At 38.0% G+C, this 21,128-nt stretch overlaps 3 protein-coding genes across 5 annotated transcripts; all 3 read right to left on the reverse strand.

The window, feature by feature from the left end:
- Positions 1 to 23: 23 nt before the first annotated feature.
- otoa (otoancorin) lies at positions 24 to 11,431 on the reverse strand. 3 transcript variants are annotated; one of them, XM_055047615.1, is made up of 30 exons: positions 11,204 to 11,431; positions 10,795 to 10,831; positions 10,211 to 10,287; positions 10,020 to 10,090; positions 9,623 to 9,644; positions 9,343 to 9,391; positions 9,044 to 9,182; positions 7,844 to 7,906; positions 7,569 to 7,762; positions 7,353 to 7,486; positions 6,484 to 6,602; positions 6,257 to 6,381; positions 6,040 to 6,145; positions 5,730 to 5,945; positions 5,437 to 5,607; positions 5,215 to 5,355; positions 4,763 to 4,812; positions 4,436 to 4,556; positions 4,226 to 4,344; positions 3,995 to 4,136; positions 3,664 to 3,857; positions 3,495 to 3,585; positions 3,177 to 3,306; positions 2,772 to 2,971; positions 2,334 to 2,483; positions 2,114 to 2,256; positions 1,773 to 1,909; positions 1,593 to 1,690; positions 965 to 1,124; positions 24 to 701 (listed from the first exon to the last, which is right to left on the reverse strand). In XM_055047615.1, exons 3-30 carry the CDS (start codon positions 10,266 to 10,268, stop codon positions 619 to 621), a joined length of 3,426 nt encoding a protein of 1,141 aa, XP_054903590.1. In that variant the 5' UTR covers positions 10,269 to 10,287; positions 10,795 to 10,831; positions 11,204 to 11,431; the 3' UTR covers positions 24 to 618. The 3 variants fall into 3 exon arrangements, with proteins under 3 accessions (XP_054903590.1, XP_054903588.1, XP_054903589.1); XM_055047613.1 differs by having other exon boundaries at positions 10,211 to 10,291; XM_055047614.1 differs by having other exon boundaries at positions 10,211 to 10,291; positions 10,550 to 10,831.
- A 502-nt stretch (positions 11,432 to 11,933) lies between these two features.
- Positions 11,934 to 13,696, reverse strand: LOC129371181 (RIIa domain-containing protein 1). Its single transcript, XM_055047617.1, has 4 exons — positions 13,496 to 13,696; positions 13,327 to 13,403; positions 12,727 to 12,773; positions 11,934 to 12,319 (listed from the first exon to the last, which is right to left on the reverse strand). The coding sequence occupies exons 1-4, from the start codon at positions 13,580 to 13,582 to the stop codon at positions 12,255 to 12,257; spliced, it is 276 nt and encodes a 91-aa protein (XP_054903592.1). The 5' UTR covers positions 13,583 to 13,696; the 3' UTR covers positions 11,934 to 12,254.
- A 206-nt stretch (positions 13,697 to 13,902) lies between these two features.
- Positions 13,903 to 20,752, reverse strand: il6r (interleukin 6 receptor). Its single transcript, XM_055047616.1, has 10 exons — positions 20,545 to 20,752; positions 18,911 to 19,528; positions 18,342 to 18,465; positions 17,733 to 17,926; positions 17,484 to 17,647; positions 17,237 to 17,378; positions 15,514 to 15,542; positions 15,337 to 15,397; positions 14,992 to 15,106; positions 13,903 to 14,867 (listed from the first exon to the last, which is right to left on the reverse strand). The coding sequence occupies exons 1-10, from the start codon at positions 20,624 to 20,626 to the stop codon at positions 14,618 to 14,620; spliced, it is 1,779 nt and encodes a 592-aa protein (XP_054903591.1). The 5' UTR covers positions 20,627 to 20,752; the 3' UTR covers positions 13,903 to 14,617.
- Positions 20,753 to 21,128: the final 376 nt, after the last annotated feature.

Raw genomic sequence — 21,128 nt, forward strand, 5'->3', positions numbered from 1 at the left:
GTTTGTTTGTTTAGGTACTTTAATGAATTATTTACTTTCCAACATTTTATCAACAGGTTTGGTTTTCCAGACTAAATATAAATTGTACAACCAATATTTCTCTCTGTTCTAGTAAAATATACTCTCATGAATATATATTTAATAAACATTGAAAGCGTAGAAATAATCAGTACATATCTTAAGTCATCAAATAAAACTTACTATAACCACACCCTTACAATCATGGAGTCTAAAAATATAAATCTTAGCTAAAATCAAGTCCAATCTGGAAAAAATCACACCATACAGAAAGTGCTGTGCGAGGATAAATCCCCAAAAACTTGGGCTAGTGTTTCTGCGGGAGGTGATAATGTATAGCAGGAATCCAATGAGAAGAGACAGAAACGGCTTCATGAAGGTGGAGATGCTTTCTAGATCCGTTGAAGTTTAGCCATGACCCTTAAGCAGTTTACAAGGTTGTTTTATAAATGACACTTTTAACCGCAGCCCCACAGTTACAGTTTAAATAATCTAATGTTTAAATACAATTCAAATATATATTGTGAGGAAAGTGCTTCAGGAAGATAACTCCAGTGGAGGTTCCAGCTGATTCTGCAGCAGGATGAGTTGAATCCGTTTTCACAGCAGAAAGAATCCAATAAAGAGAAACAGAACTGGCTTCATGAAGGTGGAGATTCCTTCCAGTCTCAACGCAGCAGAACCTGGACAGAAGTACGAAATGTGTTTGGAATATCTCAAGACAACCTTTACCACTCAAACAATCAGAAATCATTAATAATTCCTTAATATGATTCTGATCGAGTCTCAGTTTGAGCCTGACTGTAACCAAACAAAATCAGTGTAGCCGAAAAAGTGCTTCATCGCTTTGTAGATTAATCAGGATTTGGATGCTGCACCTCAACTTACTACACAAAACAGCAGAAACATTTCAGGATTAAGTATCTGAATCTCTTTTTTTATTCACCTGACTCTGCAGGCTGGGCCTCCCTCTTGTCCTCCTGGCTGCCGACGGCCGCCTTTTCAAGAACGCTCAGCTGTTCAGCCGTTAGCTTTGTTTGCTGTTCACTGGTCACCATGACGGCGTTGTCAGGACCGAGAGCCTCCAGCTGAACCACAGAGAGCGCCTGAAGGGAAACCAGTAAGGCTTAATTAACGTCTGCTCAGATTGTACCAATTTGAGGTTTATCTCAGAGGACCTGAAAATATGTAGCACAGAAACAGCAGGAAGACAATATCAAAGTCTGAGTCTGAGCCTAAAGTAGTTTCCAATTTAAACAACAAAAGGTAAAAAAAAAAAAAAAATGATTAGATATAAATAATCGGAGACAAAAGGTCAAGCAATTCTGAATTTCTGAAGTGGCATCATGTTTCTGGATTATCCAGATTTTAAACTTGTTAGCGACAATTTGTCTATTTAACTTTTGTTTTAAGTTTGACCAATCTCGGATAGAAAACACATCACTGGAAGTGTGCTTGTATTTCTGGTGGTTTTAACACATTGACACCGAAAACCTTCCATAGCTCTATGCAACACTGCTCTTGAAATATTGGAAATACCGTAATCACAGAGCCGATTAGTTGAAGCTACTTACAGCAAAGTTTTCAGGAGGAATTTGGGGGATGCCGCTCTTGCTGATGAATGGGAAGACGGAAGGGCTCAGCGAGGCTATTTCAGATCCATTCAAACCGGCTGATGGAGACAAACCATCAGTAAGACTGTAAGACTCTGCTTTGGCTTTTGAGTGGTTAGTAGGTAGATAAATAAATCTTACCAATGATAGAGTCCAGGTCAGAAACCTCAGCCTCAGTCCAGTTGCAGGGGAGTCCAAATGCAGACACAGCAACATTTTTCAGCTGCTGCAAAGCCTCAACAGGACACTGAAGACCGTCCATGGAGCCCACTGCATCGCTGTGATGAAAACACGCCAATTACTCCATGAACCTCAGACAATTGAGCCTCACAATATTTCACTTTATCCACAGAAAAGCAGGTATCAATAAAAACAAATGAACTGAAAACAAAATGAAAGGACAGAATCTTACAGATTAATTCTACAGATTGAATTGTGCATAATAGTGAAGTAAAAGGAACTTTGTTTTCCTAAAGGCAGACCTGAAGGCGCCCACGCTCAGCTGACGGATCTCGCTGGCGTTCAGGCCACAGATGAACCGGCTCAGCTGGACCATCTCTGTGGATCCCAGCAGCGGCGCTGTCAGCTTGTTATATTCAGCGATCCCCTTCCACACCGACGCCAGCTATTGAGACACATGCCGGGTTGTAGTTAGGGCTAGTGTCGTAGTTGCAGTCAAGGGGAGCAGTTTCTATAATTCACCTGTGAATCTTTCCAGCCACAGACGTTGATTTCGTTCAGACTGTCCAGAGACAAGGGAAGCTTTTCCAGCTCAGAGTTGGAGAAGCTCTGAGTTATACACCCCAGCTGAACGATGTCACTCTCAGTCATATTTGACACCGGGCCAAACACCTGCAGTACACAAACACAGTTATATTTTATTTGAACGCAGTGAGTAAACAATACTTTCTTCTTGCAATAGATCAAGCCTGATAAAGTGATAATAATTTTGAATTCTTCATTTTATATAAAATGTTTTACTACCTGTAGGATTTCTGGTAGAGATTACGTGTTACAACTAGTGACGTATTTTCCTTATTTCAATGCAGCCACAATAAATAATAAAATCACAAAATGAAACTTAAAATTAAGTCACAAATTCTTAAATGAACAAGACTGAGACCATTTAGATGACTTTACCTCAACTGCCTTCCTATAGAGCACTTTCAGCTGGTCTGAGCTGTAACCAGGGACAGATCCCAGTATGTCTACAGCAGCCAGGAACGTCCAGTTGGACATCAGGTCCAGCTGCGCTGGCGTCCAGAACACATTGTCCACTCCCAGTTCTTTAATAACTGCTTCTGTAGGTTCTATGGCGTTGCTGGACATATCACTATTAACTGAGAACAATAAATACACACGGTAGTAAATAAAAATCATTAACTTCATCACTGATTCATGTGAGAACCAGGAATCCAAAATAGATTTTCAAATATAAGATTCTCTACAGCCTTTTTCAAAGCGTTTGCTTGAGCTTTCTGTGTCAGTGAAATGGGAAGAGTTTGAAGGGTACAGAAGTTCTTGTGGGTAATGTTAGTTCATTACCTGCTCGCCTTTTACGTGCTGTGCTTGATGTGCTGGTGGTGGTGGTGAGATCAAAGATCTTCTTTCTAAAAGCACCTGAAACCTGGATAAGCTGCGGCTTCAGGAAAACAAGAACATCCTTCATCCATGGCTAAAAACGCACAAAGGAATAAAAACAAAGTGGCTCACGTTAGTTTTAAGATCCAAAATGTTAATACTGAAGCAAAGAGGACTAGAGAAGGTTAGTAAGTAAACTTTATTTATATAACACCTCTCACAGATAAAATCACAAGCTGCTATAAAGAGTGTAAGGATGTTAGGAACACAGCAGATACATACCTTATTTGGCAAAGTGGAGGAGACATTATCATCCAACAGAACAAGGGGACCGAGCATCTCCATGGTTTCGGCCGACCAATTGGAAGGACTCCTGCAGGCAGCAAATGATCCTACATCAGACTCTGCTTCCTCTGAAGCAGCTCCAGCATCCACTGAAAGCCGGACCTACCCAAACACCTGGCCGGCCAGTTTGATCAGATCCGCCCTGTGAGGTTGAGGAATGTGTTCGCAGGAAGCCATGGCCTGGAGGCTGGACTTCAGCACTTCTGGGGCCATGAGGAGCAGCATGGAGGGTCTCAGCTCACACAGGAGTGGACCGAGCCTCGATACATCTGAACTGGTTAATCCAGAGATATTTGTTCCCTGAAAATCCACAGGAAGATGTCACTGAGTGACTCCTACAGTAGAAAATACTTTTGAAAGTTGCAAATTGAGCTATATAAGTATTTATTTTTTGGCAGAGCATACATTTGTGTGTGTGTTTGTGTGTGTGTGCATACACTGGACAGGCAAAGCAGAGCTCTTTCGGCAAGTGCAAGGCGTGATGGGGCACGAGGAGGCAGGGAGGTCAGGTTGGCTGTTCCCATCTTGTCGAGGAAGACCTGGCACACAAAGTCAGGTAGATCCCTCACCTTGGAAGGCCTGGGATGAATAAAACAGAGAACAGACAAAATAAGTAAACAAAAAGTTTTATATTGACTAAAAAAATAACTGTGCTGTCGTGCGCTCACGGCAGGTGAAGTAGCAACGTAGTAGGAATGCTCTCCAGCTCCTGTGCGGTGATATTCTTGAAATAATCTGTCGTTTGGTTTTCCAAAGTCTGGAAAAGCTTTCGTGCAGCACATCGTACCTAAATAAAAAACCAACACAATAAGCACATTGTCATTAATTAGTAGGTATATTTATGCATGTTTCAGTTAATAAAAAAACAAACATTTTACCTGAACTTTAGAAAGCCACTGTGGAGTCTCTGTCATGGATTCAGCCATGTCCAGTGCATTGCTGCCATTAACTTCATCAATCATCTTGCAGGTTATGCCCTGGAGGACTGAATTCAGCCTCCTACCACAGAAACAGAACTTGTGTAAACAGCACTAAAGGTAAATGCTGCAGCATAACAGCACACCCAGTTAAACACTTCAGAATGTTTAACACTACATGCAGGGAAATCAGAAGTCAGACATTTTGTGGTGTTAAACGTAGGAGAGTTATTTTTAAATTGGAAGGCAACTAATAAGTTCTCTGGCTACTATATCTGTACACTTCACCTGAACTGCAGCTTCCTTAGGCCATACACTTTCTTTGCCAAATAGGCAGCCTAGGACATCAAGAAAAAAAAAACAGTCCAAGTTGTCAACACAAAAATGTCATTTAGAATATTTTTTATAAGTAGTAAATGATTATAAGCTGAGGTATGACTAGTGGTGATTAGTGGTAGTGTAGCACAGCTGGCAGCAGAGCAATAGTATGGTAAGTAGAGTAGCTAGAAATTTTAGAGAGACAAATTCTACATGTTTTCCAGACAAACTTGTCTGGAAAACAGACAAGTTTTTCAGACAAATATTTAAAAGATGGATGGATGGAACAGTCAGTGTGATGGGGAATGAAGCCCAGCAATCCAAATATGTTTCCCAGCTCTTTTCTCTTTTTCCTACTTCTTCACACTTGAAAGATAAAATTTTTACAGCCTCCATTGAAACTATAGGTGTATGCACATTACCTGTGGCAGACTCCAGGTTTTATTTTCCACTTGGTCTAAAGAGGTGATGTTTGCTTTTTTTAGGTTCCTAAGAGAAACGCTGCGAAGCAAAGGACCAGCCAACTTCTGCACCAGCTCTGAGGGATTAACTTTCTCACTCAGCTACAAGAAAGAAAGACATTTATCAAACAGCAAATTGAGTGTGTGAACACTGCCTCGCCGTTTTCCTTCTCACTCACTCACCCCCTGCAGCATGGCCGTCAGCTGCCCCTTCCTCATGTGCTCTGAGATGGTCTTCAAGGTTTCTGTGTTGCTCAGGATATCCTGCGGTTTCACATTTCTCACCGCACAGCTTGGCAAACCGGCTGCGACTGACTGAAGCTCCATCAGCTGTTGGCCTGACAACCCTCCACACTAACAGGAATAACAGGTTGAGATGGATTATAGACAGAAAGCACTTTGAGTGATCAAAATGACACAAGTTTAGTCCATTTACGGATCACATAAAAGAACAGTCTTCATCTTAAAAGGCTCACCTTCTTCTCCCCCAGCTGCTTCTCGACCAGAATGCGCATCTGGCTCCTGGACCATTTCACACTGTTGCCCACGTTTTGAAGAACATCTTTGAGATTATTTGAAGAGATTTCAGACAGTTGTTTAGGTGACAGCAAAGTAATACTCCTCCCAAGGTCACGCAGCACTTGAGCGCTACTGGAACCGGACACCAAACTGTCCACAAGGCGCTTCTTCAGCTTTGGTCAGAAGACAAGAACATTTATATCTTCTCCTTTGGTAAATAAACAGAAACACAGCAGTTTTGATAAGTGTGGGGAAACTGAAAGGTACCTTAAAGACTGTGGGACCATCGCAGACATCTAGCTGAGGAAGAAGCTTCTTGCTGGTGTCAGAAGTCAGGTTTGTAACGCCGTAATAACAAGCAAGTGGGCCAAGCCTGGAAGAGCGATACGCTTAAATACAATACTTAAAAAAAATAAAGAACAATAAACAAATCAGTCATTTAAATGAATTACAATTTCCCCAGAAGTGAATAGACAATACACACTTATCAATGAGCTCTGGGACACTGGAGCACTGTTGAATTTTCTGAAGGAACTTTCTGCCCAGGCTGGGGTTCATCCTGGTGGTCATGTTAGACTTAAACTGGCTTGAGAGATAATATCTGCACAACTGGGAGAGATAATACATTAAATGAAGTAGAGGCAGCTTTTGTAAGAACTGATAGTTGGTAATCCCAGTTTTAGAAGTGATTTAGCATCGCTTGCCACTTACAGTTTCTTTAGGGAATGAATCTACATCGTCTGGCTTCAGGCTGGAGAGGTAAGGTCCCATCATGGTCAGGGCTTCAGAGTCCAGCCACTCCAGAGTCGGTTTGCAGGGTTTCACAGGCACTGCGAAAAAAAAGGAAGGTTTACAGAATGAATGTTTATTCTCAAAGCACAGTAAACACACCAACAGAGATTTCACACATCAGGAGCTTGGTGTTTGCACCTGTCCAGTTGTTTCTAAGTTTCAGCTTTCCATCTCGTGTCATAATCAGTGGAGGAGGCAAGAAGCATATGGAAAGAAGACATGCTCTAAGATTTGCATGTATTTCTTTACTGAAAGTCCATCAGAACACACTTTTGCCAACACAAACACATCTGCATATACGCATGCATGCTGAAACTTGCAAATGTGCTGGCCAGAAAGATGAACCAAGTGAAATGCCACACCCAATGCTCTTCCTTTTGACAGGTGCACCTGTCAAACTTTCCACCTTCATGTTTTATTTAATAATTATTTTGATTAAATATTTTTTCTAATTGTTTGTAACAGTTTGCTCCTGATTTTTTTAATATATCTATATCTCTGGTTATTTTCTGCTCCAGAATATTTTAGGGGACTATTTAATATGAAGCAATATCAATTTTAGAATATTTTAGGAGTTTAGTTCTTCATTTCAAAGTACACATTTCCTCTTTCTATTTGTGCCCTTCTATTACCATGAAAATTGGGAATTATTTTAGAAAAGCAAGTTTCTCAATGTAAATCAGTAAACATTACAGAAAGAAAGAAAGATGTTGACAGAAAGGTTATGTGAATGGTTTGATTTGAAAACAAGAATTTATCCCAGAATTCAGTTTCTCCAAAGTTCTTACTTGATTTTGGGCCAGCAGATGGCCTCATTGTGCAGCTAAAGTTGTTCTGTAGGATTTGGTCTTTGGCCCAGTTGAACACCTCAGCTCTTTGCTCCTCCGTCATAGAGGTGTACACCTCCTGCAGCATGCTCATCCTGGAGGAAATGGACATCTTAGTTTCGGGGAAAACAATGTACATGAAGAATATGGCGAGAAGAAGTATTAAACCATACTCACATATTCACCATGTTGCGCGCGCCCACTCTGGCGGGGAGCTTCGCTCTGGCTGACGGTATGTCTTGCAGCACAGGTTTGGCGGCCCACAGCAAAGTGTTATAGTCATTGGAATCAAAGGAATTTTCACTTTGTCCTGTCAAAGTGGCCCAGGACAGAGGGGCCACAAAAGCATTCATGTAGCAACAGGATGGGTCCTGTGGGAACAAACAAACAAGAAGGTCAGATTGCAACAAACCAGAAATTGTTCAAATATATATGATAGTGTTTAGTTTTACTGTATTGACTGAAGAGTTCTTCATCATCCTTATCACAGCTGGAAGGTTACTGCAATTCCACATCTTGTTTTTTAACAAAAGAAAGAACAAACCTTTAACCACTTACAGATGAAAATAATTGGGTTATTTGAATGAATATGTATTATGACATTGAAACCAGAAGTCTACATACACATACAGACGTTGTGTACTAAAAACACAACATTATTAAAACTGTGTGACATTAAACTAGACTATTTATTGTCTTTCTTAGGTAAGTAAGGATTAATAGAATAATTGTTTTGTTTATACCTGAATAATGACTGTTTTAAGAAAAAAAAAAAAAAAGCAATTACATTTGTTAAAGTTAGAATTTTACATACACCACAAATACCACGGCTATAAACAATCTGGGAGAGTCTAGATGATGAAGTCATGGCTTTGCAAGTGTCTGACAAGGTCATTCTCAAGACATGAGTTAAATAGAGGGACAACAATCGATGTCAAAGTATGTTGGGCTGTAATCTTCATAGCAACCCTGTGTCATGACCTATCGTCACATATCAAAGAAAAAAATGTCAAAATCTTAAAAACACCATCCAAGCTGCAACAAACAGGTTGTGTTGATTCATTAGGAACTGGTGTACCTCATGGAATAGATGTCATCATGAAAACAAGAACATGATGTGTCACTACTGAAGCAACATCTCAAGAGAACAGACAGAAAGTCAAAGCTTAGATAAAGATCAGATAGGCAATAAGCATATTCCAAATTAATAGAAAGTGGTCTAATGATAACCAAGTCAGTGTTTTGGCATGGCTGCCACGCAGCAATCCCAGAGCTGGAAAGGTGTGTGACAGCAAGGAAACCCGACCTCAGTTACTCCAATTCTATCAAGAGGAAAACCCTAAAATTCCAGCAAACTATAGTGAGGAGCTTTTTAATGTAGAACAATAACCAAGTCAGGGCAAGTTCAAAAGCATTTCTGTCAGATCTTTTCAATTGTAATCCCAAACGACCTTAAACAGGAAGTGTCAAGTCTGATTGATTTTCAGACATAAATGATTTCTCTTAATAGTCTATGTAAACTTCTGGTTTACATAGACTATTATGTAAACCATTTGAACAGTTTATATGTTTTGTTAGTTTTTTATTGAAAAACAAACACACAAAACAAAAACGTAGAGGTTGTGTGTTAATATCGGTGAATGTATTCATACCCTGGTCTCGGCAGAGTCCATGAGGGTTGGACTCTGTGAGTTTTTGTTTGTGACTCCAGTAACCATGTTCAGGATAGAAAGGAAGGTGGACAGGAAGTTGTTGGACTGGTCAGCAGTTCTACCTCCTTCTGACAGGTTACTAAAAAAAGACAAAAAAAAAAAAAAAAAAAAAACAAGATTGAAAATGAAGAAAAGAAAAAAAAAACAAGTGAGCAGTAAAGGTTTCCAATTCTCCAGACAAATATGTATGTTAAAAAATAGATACACTTGAGACTTTAAAATATGTAAAATACAATTACCTGCTGTTGAAGATATTTCTCAACAGAGTCATCTTAGGCAGAGGGTATCCTGTAACAGCAAATACATTTATGTGATGCACAATCAAAACGTAAAAGCAGTAGTTCACCTGCTGTGCAAATATTGACTGTATTACACCACAGCATTGTGGATCTTCCTTCTCACTAATGGAGGCTCATTTGGATTTGAGGCATATCTTTCATCTAGGTTCATCTTTATTTTAGTTTTAAATACCAATAACAGTAAAAGAAAAGCAGTTAATGAAAGTAAGTGTTTTCTTACCCTGGTTGTAGCATTTCATCATCTAATAAAAGGAAAAAAGAAAGGTTGATTGGGTATTTTCAGAAAGGCATTTGGTCTTGAATGTTGACACTGTAAAATGACGGAGAGCAAACCTTTTGCATTATTTTATACATTAATAACAATGAAGAAAGGGATGTATATTTAAGATTATTAATATATATCATTAATAATTATTATATACTCTTCATATTCATTAATAATAGGTCTTAAAAATTTATTGGAATAATAAAAGTCTAACACTGAATAATATTTTTAACTCAGGTTCAGGTTTTACCATCTAGCAAAGTACTGGTCAATGATGACCAAGAATGAGATAAAATCATTTCAGCTAAACTAAAATTCACACTAAAATCTCTTTTCTAAAGAATTTTCTTACCAGTTTCTTAGCGATGAAGACCGTGTTATCTGCAGACATAATATCTGGAGGCCCAGCTGGACACACAAAAGCTATAAACCAATATAACATATTATCATAACTTGTGAGTGCAAACAATTACAAAGTAGTGTTCTTAAAACATGTCACACCAGTAACAAGGTTTGATATGTTGATGATGCTTTGTTACTAACCAAAGGCTGTGCAGATCATAATGAGCGCAAATAAACGCGTTGCTCCATTTGGAGACATCTGGAAAAATTCTGCCTGTCTGTCTGAGACACATTTCAAGAATATTAACATTTACAAATATGAAGAAATGAATCAGGCAAAATAAGACAAAGAATCCTTCAGTTACATTTTTGCTCTCATCCCATTTCTTCAATGATGTAAAGCAGGATGCCAAGGTTTTCTGAAAGGTTCACGGTTGTTATGGAACATGTCTCCAAGTGAGACGCCTGAAGTTTACTGATAAACTTCCTCCTCTGAGGTTTTGAAATCATACCTCCCTGGTAACCATCTTTGTTACTCACCCAGAGGGAGACTTCGGGACAATCGAGGATAACACAGAGCGAAAAACAGACTAGTTAACTCACAGTGACATTTTGTTCACCTTCTCTGTCTTCTTTTTTTCTAATTGCATCCTCTAAACATGTTTGGAGGATGCAAATTTCTTGGAAATGTGCAGGATGCTTTTTATTTGCATTGCAGTGATTTCACTTCCTATTTAAATGTATGACCTCAGGAAACTGTCCAGAACAACAAAGACATTGACTACCTGTTTACTGCAGAGTCCAAGAATTGTGTATGTTCTCCTGAAAAAGAAGCAATTGGATGTCATCACTGTGTACATTTAATTCTACTGATTAATAGCGTGCAGACATCGGATTGCTTGCAGATTTCAATTTAATTTAATTAAAGATTAGTGCCTGCTGACGAATCATGTTTTGTCTTTATTGTGGATTTTTTGAAAAACAAATTCAGATGAAACAATATGTAGACAGATTGGTTTCTCTGTTAATTTATTAAATGTTTGTTGTTGTCCAGCTTTAAAAGAAACAGTAAAGAGATAGACAGTATCTCTGCTTAAATTAGCTACAACATACAGATTAGTTGTCTTTTTCCCCATTTCTTTGTAAAATAACTACTGAAGTCATTCATTTCATTTTAATGTATCCATTACTTACCAAATATCGTCCCTCTTTAGTCGATCTTTTGAAAAACAGGGCAAAGTGAGTGTGTGTGCTCTTCCTCTAATCTCTCATCTGAAATGAGCCGGATGGGTGTCTACCTGTCCATCCTTATTCAAAGGAGGTGTGTGGCATTGTGTAATTCGTGTTGGAGGAAGGGTGGGGGACAGAGAGCAATAACCCCCTCCCTTCCCACTCCCCAAAATCGGAAAAAAATCAAAACAGCAATTTTATCAACGGACTGAGCTAGAATTGACATTATAAATAATTTAATAACCTACAAAACTGCTTAAATTACAACATTTTCAAAGATAATTCACAAAAACTGATTCAGAATGAGTCACAGACAAAAGACAGCATGGAACAAAAAATTGATGGGCTCCACCCGCCACAGCATTACCCAATTTGAGTTACTCAACTAAACAACAAGAGGAGGCAAACACACACTAAAAGCTCTATTCAGATCTTCACAGAAAAAAATCAAGTAAACACAGAGACGTCAGAATTACACAATGCTACAGCTGAAAAGCTTCAGATGACAGTGAAGTCTTCTTTTCTTTGCAGGAAGTAAACCTTCTCTAATAGATATAATATTTACCGATGTTTTTGCTGTTTTATCGGAAGGATGTAAAAATATAACGACAAATACATTTGAAGGAGATTATATTTTCTTGAAAAATATATTCTGCATTTGGACTAGTAGCCACACAAGACCAGACCACATTACTTTCTTTTCCCCAAGTTTATTTGTGTTTTAAGTTAAGGTGCAAAATGAAGGCAGCAAACCAACTGTTACAAAGTCACATTAAAATAAGGCCAATTAGTTGAACAAGAGACAAAAATAAATCTGGAAACAATACTGTTTGTTCACAGGAATTCCTCCTCTTTCACAATCCCACATCAGTTTAATCGTCTGAGGCACTTCTAGGAATATTACAATGAGTAATATGAATACAAGTATAATGGCTCAACACTGATGTAAATTTAGAACCCATCCACATCCGATCTCTGTCTCAAGAAAGGTTCGAGGAGGATGTTATCAGGTCTTTCAATCCGTTTCACTGTTTTCTTTCAATACAGAGTCAGAAGGATCGCTTAGGGAGGAGAAGTGATCTGAAAAAGATAATTAGCATTACAAATAGCCTTAACTGAATCTCCACCAATTTTGATCTTGCTCTGTAGCTGTCTTTACTCTATTATATTAGTTCATATTCTTCTATCTGGCCAACATTTTGTCTCTTGAACTGTTCCATGCGACACCAGTTGTCTTCATGAATAAACTACATTTTATATCACTTGAAAAGGTTGTAGTTTGTGTCAAAAGCAACTAAGCAAAGTAATCTAAGAGAATAATATGCAACAATAATTATATGAAAGAACACTTGACTCTCTCTGTGTCAGTTATCTATGTTAACTAGGATTTAACGCAGATTAGGGTGACTGTTGGCATCAGGATTAAACATGTAACTATAAGAGGTTGGAGCAATAATCCCCAAAGTGTGTCTATGTTTATGACTCACCTGCAGCAAACTCACGAATGTCGGATGGCTTTTTAACCAGCAAATGTCTGTTAAATGAAAGAGAAACGAGACGAGGTAAATTTAATGTTTCATTTAATGTAATCATTTAAACCACTGCTCAGATATTGTAGGATTATATTACTACATTCTGTAAGATGATCAAACATAGGTCCAAAAGTGTTGGAGGAAATAAACATCGGCCTTTACTGAAAACATTTGTGGCACATAAAGCAGTAGTCACTGATTATTAAACACATACTTTTATTGATTTCGCGGTGAGTATATGTATATATGTCTTTTTATTAAGAGTATGTAAATGTCTGGATTTAGCTGTACGTTGATTAACTTGTAAACAATTTAGTCATATCCCATGTCCTAGTTGAACCTTTTTACTTTCCCCCCCATATTTATCAAGATGTGAAAAACAATCTTTAGTTTTCTAAACCTTTGTTTATTTCTGTATCAGAAAAATTTATGGGATTTTTTTTTTTTGTTGCCGTAAACGCTGATCAATTGAGAGCGTTTGAAACTTTAACAATCACTTTCTGGTCAAAAAAAAAAAAAAAAAAAAAAAAAAAAAACTGGAGGAAATAAACCGACCTTAGAAAGTCGCCAATGATTTCATCCACTTCCGGGTGGGCTCTCAGATACGTTTCGTTGTTGATTCTCGTTTGAATCTGAGGTCAAACAAACCAAACCGCAGATTCGGGATAAATCAATAAACTCATTTCCCGCCTGTGGCTTTCCTCTCCCTCCGCAGAGGAGTTACCTTAAACTGTCGCAGCTTCTCTTGTTGTTCGGGGTTTAAAATAGAAACGCTGGGATTCGTCTGAGTATCTTCCCCAACTTCTCCCATGGCTTTGCGAAACGCGTCTAAATGGCGACGTCCTCTGCTGCTCCGAAAAACCCAAAACCAAACGGTCACCAATGTTTGTCAAGCCGTTTCCATGAAACCGTTCCTATGGACGCGGACGGGTCTAACTGCTTTGCCCACGAGGGGGCGCTGTTGAGTCAGGTAAAAAAGGTTAACGTCAAAACAAATATAAATATAATTTTAAATGTTCATTTCAAACTGTGGAGGTTATCGTATTTCTAGACGTTCAAATTTTCTGGTATACAACTACTACTGCTTAAATATGTAAAGATGGAAATAAATGTACACCATCGCAATACAAATCTTATAAGTTAGTTGTTGATTAATCAACAACCAAAATTTATTTAAATTTAAAAACACTGTTAGATAAAAAATACCATTAGTTGATCACAGAATCTTTAATTAATTATATTATTTTTTAATCATGTCCCATCACTGTTTATTATTAATAATCAATCAATCAATCATTATGAGATAGGTAAGACAATGATCAGGTAGCAAAAGCAAAATACTGACATAGTAATTAATCAGTAATTTTCTCATAAACATGCCATAACTCAATATGAAATAATAGCTCATAACTTTGAGTTAGCTAATTCAAAATACCATTAGTCAAAAAGTCAAATGAATTTAAATCACATAATGTTGACTAATGATGACTCATAATTATGAGTAAGAAAATATTTTTAGTTCATGACAGTTTAAGAAACTTTCATAATTTCTGTATTTTACTACAGAAATTCAACATCAGTATCAACTTAAATTTTTCAGTAACATATAAAAATTAAATATTTATTGTGATGAAGTCACCTCTGCAGGTGATTTCAAAATTTTAACATGGTACCAGTAGACAGAAGAGAAAGAAACAAAACCACATACAAAAAAACATTCCGGCGCAAGTTTAAGCATGGCACGCACATATAGGAATAAATATACAATCTGTACAAATTTTCTCTGGGTGTTCATCCTTCAGCTCAGTCCTTTTTCGGTGATTTTCTAAAACTGGTTCCTTCATAACTACATCTGCAGGAAGAAGTAACTTTTGTTGTTGAAATTTGTGGCTGCTGATCTGTCCATCTCAGTTTGTCCATTCTCATTTTCCCCGTCTTCTTGCGCGTCGCTTTGTTTATAGAGCTGCGGGCCAGAGTCAGACATCAGGGCTTCTTCTTCTGAGGACGAAGGGATGGAAGGACGAGGTGGAGACAAGTCCTCACTGGGGGTGGTTCTATTTAGTTTGTAGAGTTTGGACATGAACCTGTCTTTGTGTCTGAAAAGCAAAAGAAAACCAATTGTTCAAATGAAAAAGGTGGCTAAATCTATCAGCCGAGATATAAACGTAATGGCTACAATGCAAACATTTTTTATTTTAATCAAAAATCGAATTGCTCAACCTTAAGATGTAGACAGCCAAAAGGACGCACATGATGGCAAAAACGGCAGCGATCCAAAGAATATAATAGTATACGTTGCATGAAACTGAGTTGGCACATGACTCATTTGTTGGACCTGCAGCAAAAAGAGAAGAAAACCACAAGAAATTATAATGGTTACATTATATTTCAACAGAACCATGTCTCTTGTGGCTTGTTTAGCTGTTGAGCCTGAGTTATTACGATGCCATGGTTTCCTGTTAAAACCCAGTGGACTGAAGGTCAGTTTCAGGGTGTTTTCTCCCACTTCTTGTGCTTTTCTCTCAAATATGTGTACTGAGAAAATTTACTGCCAGAAAAACTAACCATCAGGGTAGCTATCGTCAGGAAAACCAGAACCATAGTCGTCAGTGAAGGGCAAGTTGATCTGATGATGACAAATAAATTAACAAATAAAGAATAACAGGACAGAAGAATATGTTGAGATGGAGCAAGTAAAAGTGAATATGTTTATACTTTTCAACTGAAAGTTAAAGTTCCTACCGTTGTGGTCGTCAGATCACTCTTTTCTTCTGTATCAGTTGAAAGCAACAGACAGGAAGAAAATAATTTAATAAAACATGATATTTTTAAAAAGCAAAGACACAATAAAGATATTGTACATGGTATCAAAGAGTAATACAAAAAGCATCCAGGAGACATGCATGAAACACAATATTCCACTTACGCTTATTGCTAAATTTGAGGATTTTGAGACTAAATATTTGAAGCTATAAAAATCAGCATGTGGTTGAAGTTTAACTACAACTATTGTTAAATGCAAAGCAGGGTCACAGACAAACAATAGAAAATAATGATAGTTTTTTTTTGAGAAATACAGAAAGTAGAAAGAGATTAAAAAAATAAAGAAATTAGTGTTTGCAAAAGTTACTTGAATTGTTCCACACGTTCTCATTTCTCAACCACAAACCTCTGTGTATTTTATTGGAAATGTATGCAATAGACCAACATGGAAATTTGAAATAGAACAAAAAAAATAATATACAGGGGTAAAATCTTTTGCTATAAATAAAATTGGAAAGGTGCAGATTTCTCTTTATAAGTGAGCCTAGATCCCTGACAATAGTATTTCTTCACCTCTAACAACTTTTCTTCCATAATCACGCCACCGTTAGCTCAATCTGTCATCAGGCTCAATAAACTTTGACAAGCTGCACTTTGCCAGCTGACAAAAAGCATTTCCTTACCATGATACTGCAAACACCCTATTTCACCATAACAATGGTGAAACATGGTTCCTTTAGTGGCACACATCATATTTCTGATGTAGAAGAAAGTTTTGTTTTGGTTTTATTTGACCAAGGTACCTTCTCATACATGTTTGCTGTATCTTCAATATGCTTAAAACTGAGAACTGTGTCTCTTGTGCTTTTCTTTTCTGCTTGTCACTGTTCCATAAATGCCAGATGTGCAGAGGTGAAAGTCAACAGGTTCTTGCATCTGAGTAATCATGAACTTGTTGCCTGATTCTCTGATTACTCATATTCTTGCCTGTTAGTTTGCTTAAAATAATGTTTCAAGTGGGATGAATACTTCTGCAAGGCACTATAAATTTGTTCTCTGTGGATTTTGCCTTTATACTCAGCTGTTTTTTCCAAACTGAATTTGCAATGAATACCACTTTAAACTGATGCGTTGTACATTAATAGAAACCAGAAAAGCTACAGCAAGCTTGGATATTTCTTGTGATTCATGGTGAAGTCACAGGGCATGAGATAAGCAGAACAATATTGAGCCTCAGCACAAAATAGGAAGTTTTGTGAAAGAGATTTCACTTTCTTTCAATAACCTGGAAACAATGTGCTCTTCAAATCGCTAGTGTCCATAGTGTATAATCAACAAGCTCAGGACAAAATGTGAACAATTGATACACTTACTCAAACAGGAAGGCCAACAGGAAGAGGTAACAGGGAGTGGACTTTCACAAGTCTAATGTTTTAGAAAAATACATTGTTGGAGGAAGGAAACAAAAGACATTTGAGCTGAAGCTGTTATGATTAGTTAACATGGAGCTCTACCACTAAGGTGATGTGGCCATCAGGTACTTCTTTTAAAATTTTTTGCTTCTTTCTTCAGTGTTTATTGCCTTGGTCGTGTTTTAACTACCACTGCAAAAGCAAAATCTTTCTTCGAGAAACAGTAAGGCCCTGAATCTAGGCATTCACATCTATGCATGTGCTCTTCTCACGTGTGTATTTTTATCTACCTGTCCAACTTCTGGCAGAGACAGGTGAAGTCCACTCGCTCCAATGACCGTCGTATTCTTCTCTAATTCTGAGTTGAATCAGGTACTCAACACCAGGCAGAGCGTCAGTAATCAGGTATCTGCGTTCTTGAATTGTATTTTCCTGCAAGAATTCAAACAGACCACGAAACAAGAAGCCAATCAGCGGAAACATCCCAGGTTCATCGGTTTTGATCCCATGACTGAAATATTAACTCGTCAAGCATACCTGTTCATTTGAAGAGGTTGAAGGTCTGTATCTGATCTCATAGATCATGTCATAAAAGTCATCCGTCTCCCTCCAGGATTTTGGTAAGTTCCAGGTCACCTTTATCATTCTCTCTCGTCTCTCCACTGGATAGGCCATCACATTAGATGGGGGGTCTGGAATCACTTCAGTCGCAGGAAGGGGTTAACATTATTTAAAAAAAAAACCTTACTTTCGTCGAAACTGTCCCGTAATAACAGACTCGCTTACAAATATCCAGAGGTGTGAAATTGATCAGGGGACTGGTGGTGTTGCCCAAGAAGTTTGTAGCACACAGGAAAGCCTGATGGTTCGTCCTCCGCTCATCCTCAATGTGCTCCAGAGCACACCAACAGCGGGAGTGCTGATGTGAGTATGAGCAATGATTTTTCTGGAAATTCTCTTTTTTTCCATGAGGGAAATGACTGGAAAGAAAAAAAAGAAAATAATGTTTTTGAGAAGATGTAACAATGTAAAAGATAAACTTACAAACAGAAGCTCTGGATGAAAAAAATTTCAAACATTCAGTTAATTATGCATGAGGTAATTTACTTCAATGCTGAAGAACGAACTATGGGTCATTTTTTTTATTTATACAGAACTATTTTATTTTTTATTTTAAAAACATCAGTTTTGTTGTATGAACTTCAGGTGTGTCACTATTCCTGCAGAGATTCCTGACAGCACAAAGGTTTCAGTCAGTCAGTTAGGGTTGGATTAAACTCTCTGCCTTCAACTTTGTCTTTGTTTTGGCGACTATTTTAAGAGCGTTGAGGGGCAGTGTTGCAAAAAGAAAAAAAAAAGTCAGACTTAGGTGAATTTAAAACCAAAGTGCCTTACACTTTGCTCAGAAAAAGGTAGCAGTGAGGTCGCTTGATTACTGGTTTCTGAGGTTTCCATTCACAGCGAATTTTACTCCTGGGCGACTTCTTGTAGCAAGAGATATTTGGAGTCTCAGGCGGATCTAGGACATAGAAACATTAAATCAGACATGTGTTCGGGGTAGCAATAGATTTATTTCAGAGAAGTTCATGATGTTGAACATTTAATTAGCTTGATTATGTCTCTAAATTTCTTTTAAGGTACAAAGTTTGCTTTTCATGTTTGCATTATATTGGCTTTGGTTGATTTACCTATTTAAAGATTAGAGAGCTGACCTTAAAATGATTGGTGAGAAACATACTTCTGAAAAACATGAAATTGATTTGATTGATTATACAAGATCTCACCAGTCCTTCCATGAAATAATTGGTAAGAAACCTCAGTGATTTGGAAGCATACTTCGCACATGTTGATTTTGTCAATACATAAATTAGACTGATCAGTTCTTTTGATGAAACTGATAAAATTCTGCACACACTGAAATAGAGTCAGTTGCATGTCCATATAGGCATTGCGCTGTAACTCACCTGCAACAATCACCTTAACAGCAAGTGTTTCTTCTCCCCTGTGATAACACGTGTATGTCCCAGCGTCCGTCAGTCGGACTGAACTCAGAGACAGACCGCTCTTGTCACTCAGAAATGCAAGTCCTCCCCACTCTCTGTCTACGCTCTCCATCAGCTGTTTGTTCCACTGCCACTGAGGCTTCATTTTAACCTCTCTGGTTGCTCTGCTGCCTTCCTTTGACTCCTCGAGTTTCATCTCTTCATCCTCCCAGTCTGACTTTACCCCAATTGTGGTTTTGCTGGGAGGGGTTGGGTGGACCACCTGCGGAGAAGTGGCGTGTTCCACGTCTGAATATCCGCTGCTTTGGTTTTCTCCTAGCAGAGTGCTGATTCCAGTCGCCGTGGTGGGATTGGGGAGTCTCTCACTTACTGTAGAAGATTTATCACTTCTTTTTGTAAAAGGCCTGTTTCTTCTAGCTTGCTGCGTGGTGGGAGTTCTCTCTGACGAAGATCCTTTCTTATTTACGCTTGGGACATTTCTGGTTAAGGTGACTTTCACTCCATTCACCTTCACGTCACCGCTGCAGGTCAGTTGCAGCCTGCTTCCTGGAGACACAACCACCACACCAGGAGGAGGGTCTGTACACACACGCACGCACACGCACGCACACACGCACACAAAAACATACATTTGTTGCAAAGATACAAATGATGCTGGATGCTTTGTGGGTTTAATCAGGACCTTATTGTGCTGCATTGTGGTGTATTTTAAATGTTAGGGCTGATCCCAGATCAGTAGGCACAGATAGGATGCAGCGTTGCATAACAAAAATTACCAACTCCTTCAAAACTTCCTCTTTTAATCTGTCTCTCTCTCTCGCCCACACAGTTGCTCTTCTACCCTGAACTTTTTCTTCTCTGATAATCGCACGTATGTGCATGACAAGTTCCTTAAATCTTATTGATGTTTTGATTTATCTGAACACAAATATCTCTCTCTACCACTGAATAAAAGAACAAGTGATCCAAATTAAATATATTGCCGTAATTGGTCACAAGTAATCAAAATAAGTTACTTTATTACATTTAATAAGTTGCCCAGGTAAACAAAGAAACCTCACTACTATATAAAGTATATTTGAATGTCAAGAAGAATAGCACATTTAAACATTTTTATAACTTTTACATGGATTTGTCTCCTCTACTGCAAGATATAATTCATCTGACGGTGTCTTCTTTTTTCTCAAACTAATTTTAGTTACTTTTTGTCCAACGATATTAAAGAATCTAAGTTCTAAAAATGTAAAAATAATATTGAAAAATTATAACCCAATAAGTTTATTAGACTGAGTTCAGTAATCTGAACAGAACAACGCTAAAGATTAACAGTTATCTTGCCCCAATGACAAAAAGACAATTAAAAAGGACAAAACATCAATTAAACTATACACAATGTAGAGAAAATATTGGTAAAATATTGATTTGTTCTTTATTTTCTGCCAGAAAAAGCGTGAAACTAAACGTGAAATTAAGCCCAGCTGATGCAAAGAAGATTTTTAAAAAAAAATTCAACAATGAAACAAAGTCATGATGAAACAACTTGATCTTGCTGTAAAAATTTAAAAACACATTTAGATTATTGACTGATGTCTCACCTTCTCTGGGACAAAGGCCATCAAAAATGCTCCACACTGGCAGGACGCACGAAAAGCACAACAAAAGTAGCAGAACATCCATCTTTGGAGTTGGTCCCCCATCGACAAGTCCTCAGACCATCACTGACGCTCGAGCTACGGCTGCAGAGCACCAAGTACCATTCAACTTCATGAAGTCTGAGAAGGAACTGACTGTATTCTAGTACAGGCAGGATTATTAAAGCAGGATTCATGTGGCCGCATCAGCGCGTTGTCCGTACGACCCGTTATTGTGAAATCCCAGTGCTCTTCCCCCTGTTCAGCGCCGTTGCACAGAGGAAATCCTCCTCAGCGCCAAAATAAAAACCCTCCTGAAAGCTGAATTTAGGTCTACAACTGTACTGTCAATTTAGTACAGTCCTCCTGTACAGTTTTGACATTTATTTTAAGTACTTTTCTGACTGATATTATAACTTGGACAATCACATAATGAGTGTATATCTTTCATATAGTTTTTAAAAAATGTAATGTCTTCTAAAGTTTGACAAAAGAATTTTAACTTAAAATCTTCTAATAAGCATCACATATTTGTCTTTGTGGCCTAA

Source organism: Poeciliopsis prolifica, unplaced genomic scaffold (assembly GCF_027474105.1).
Source record: "Poeciliopsis prolifica strain line A6 unplaced genomic scaffold, Auburn_PproV2 SCAFFOLD026, whole genome shotgun sequence".
Classification (NCBI taxonomy): Eukaryota; Metazoa; Chordata; class Actinopteri; order Cyprinodontiformes; family Poeciliidae; genus Poeciliopsis; species Poeciliopsis prolifica.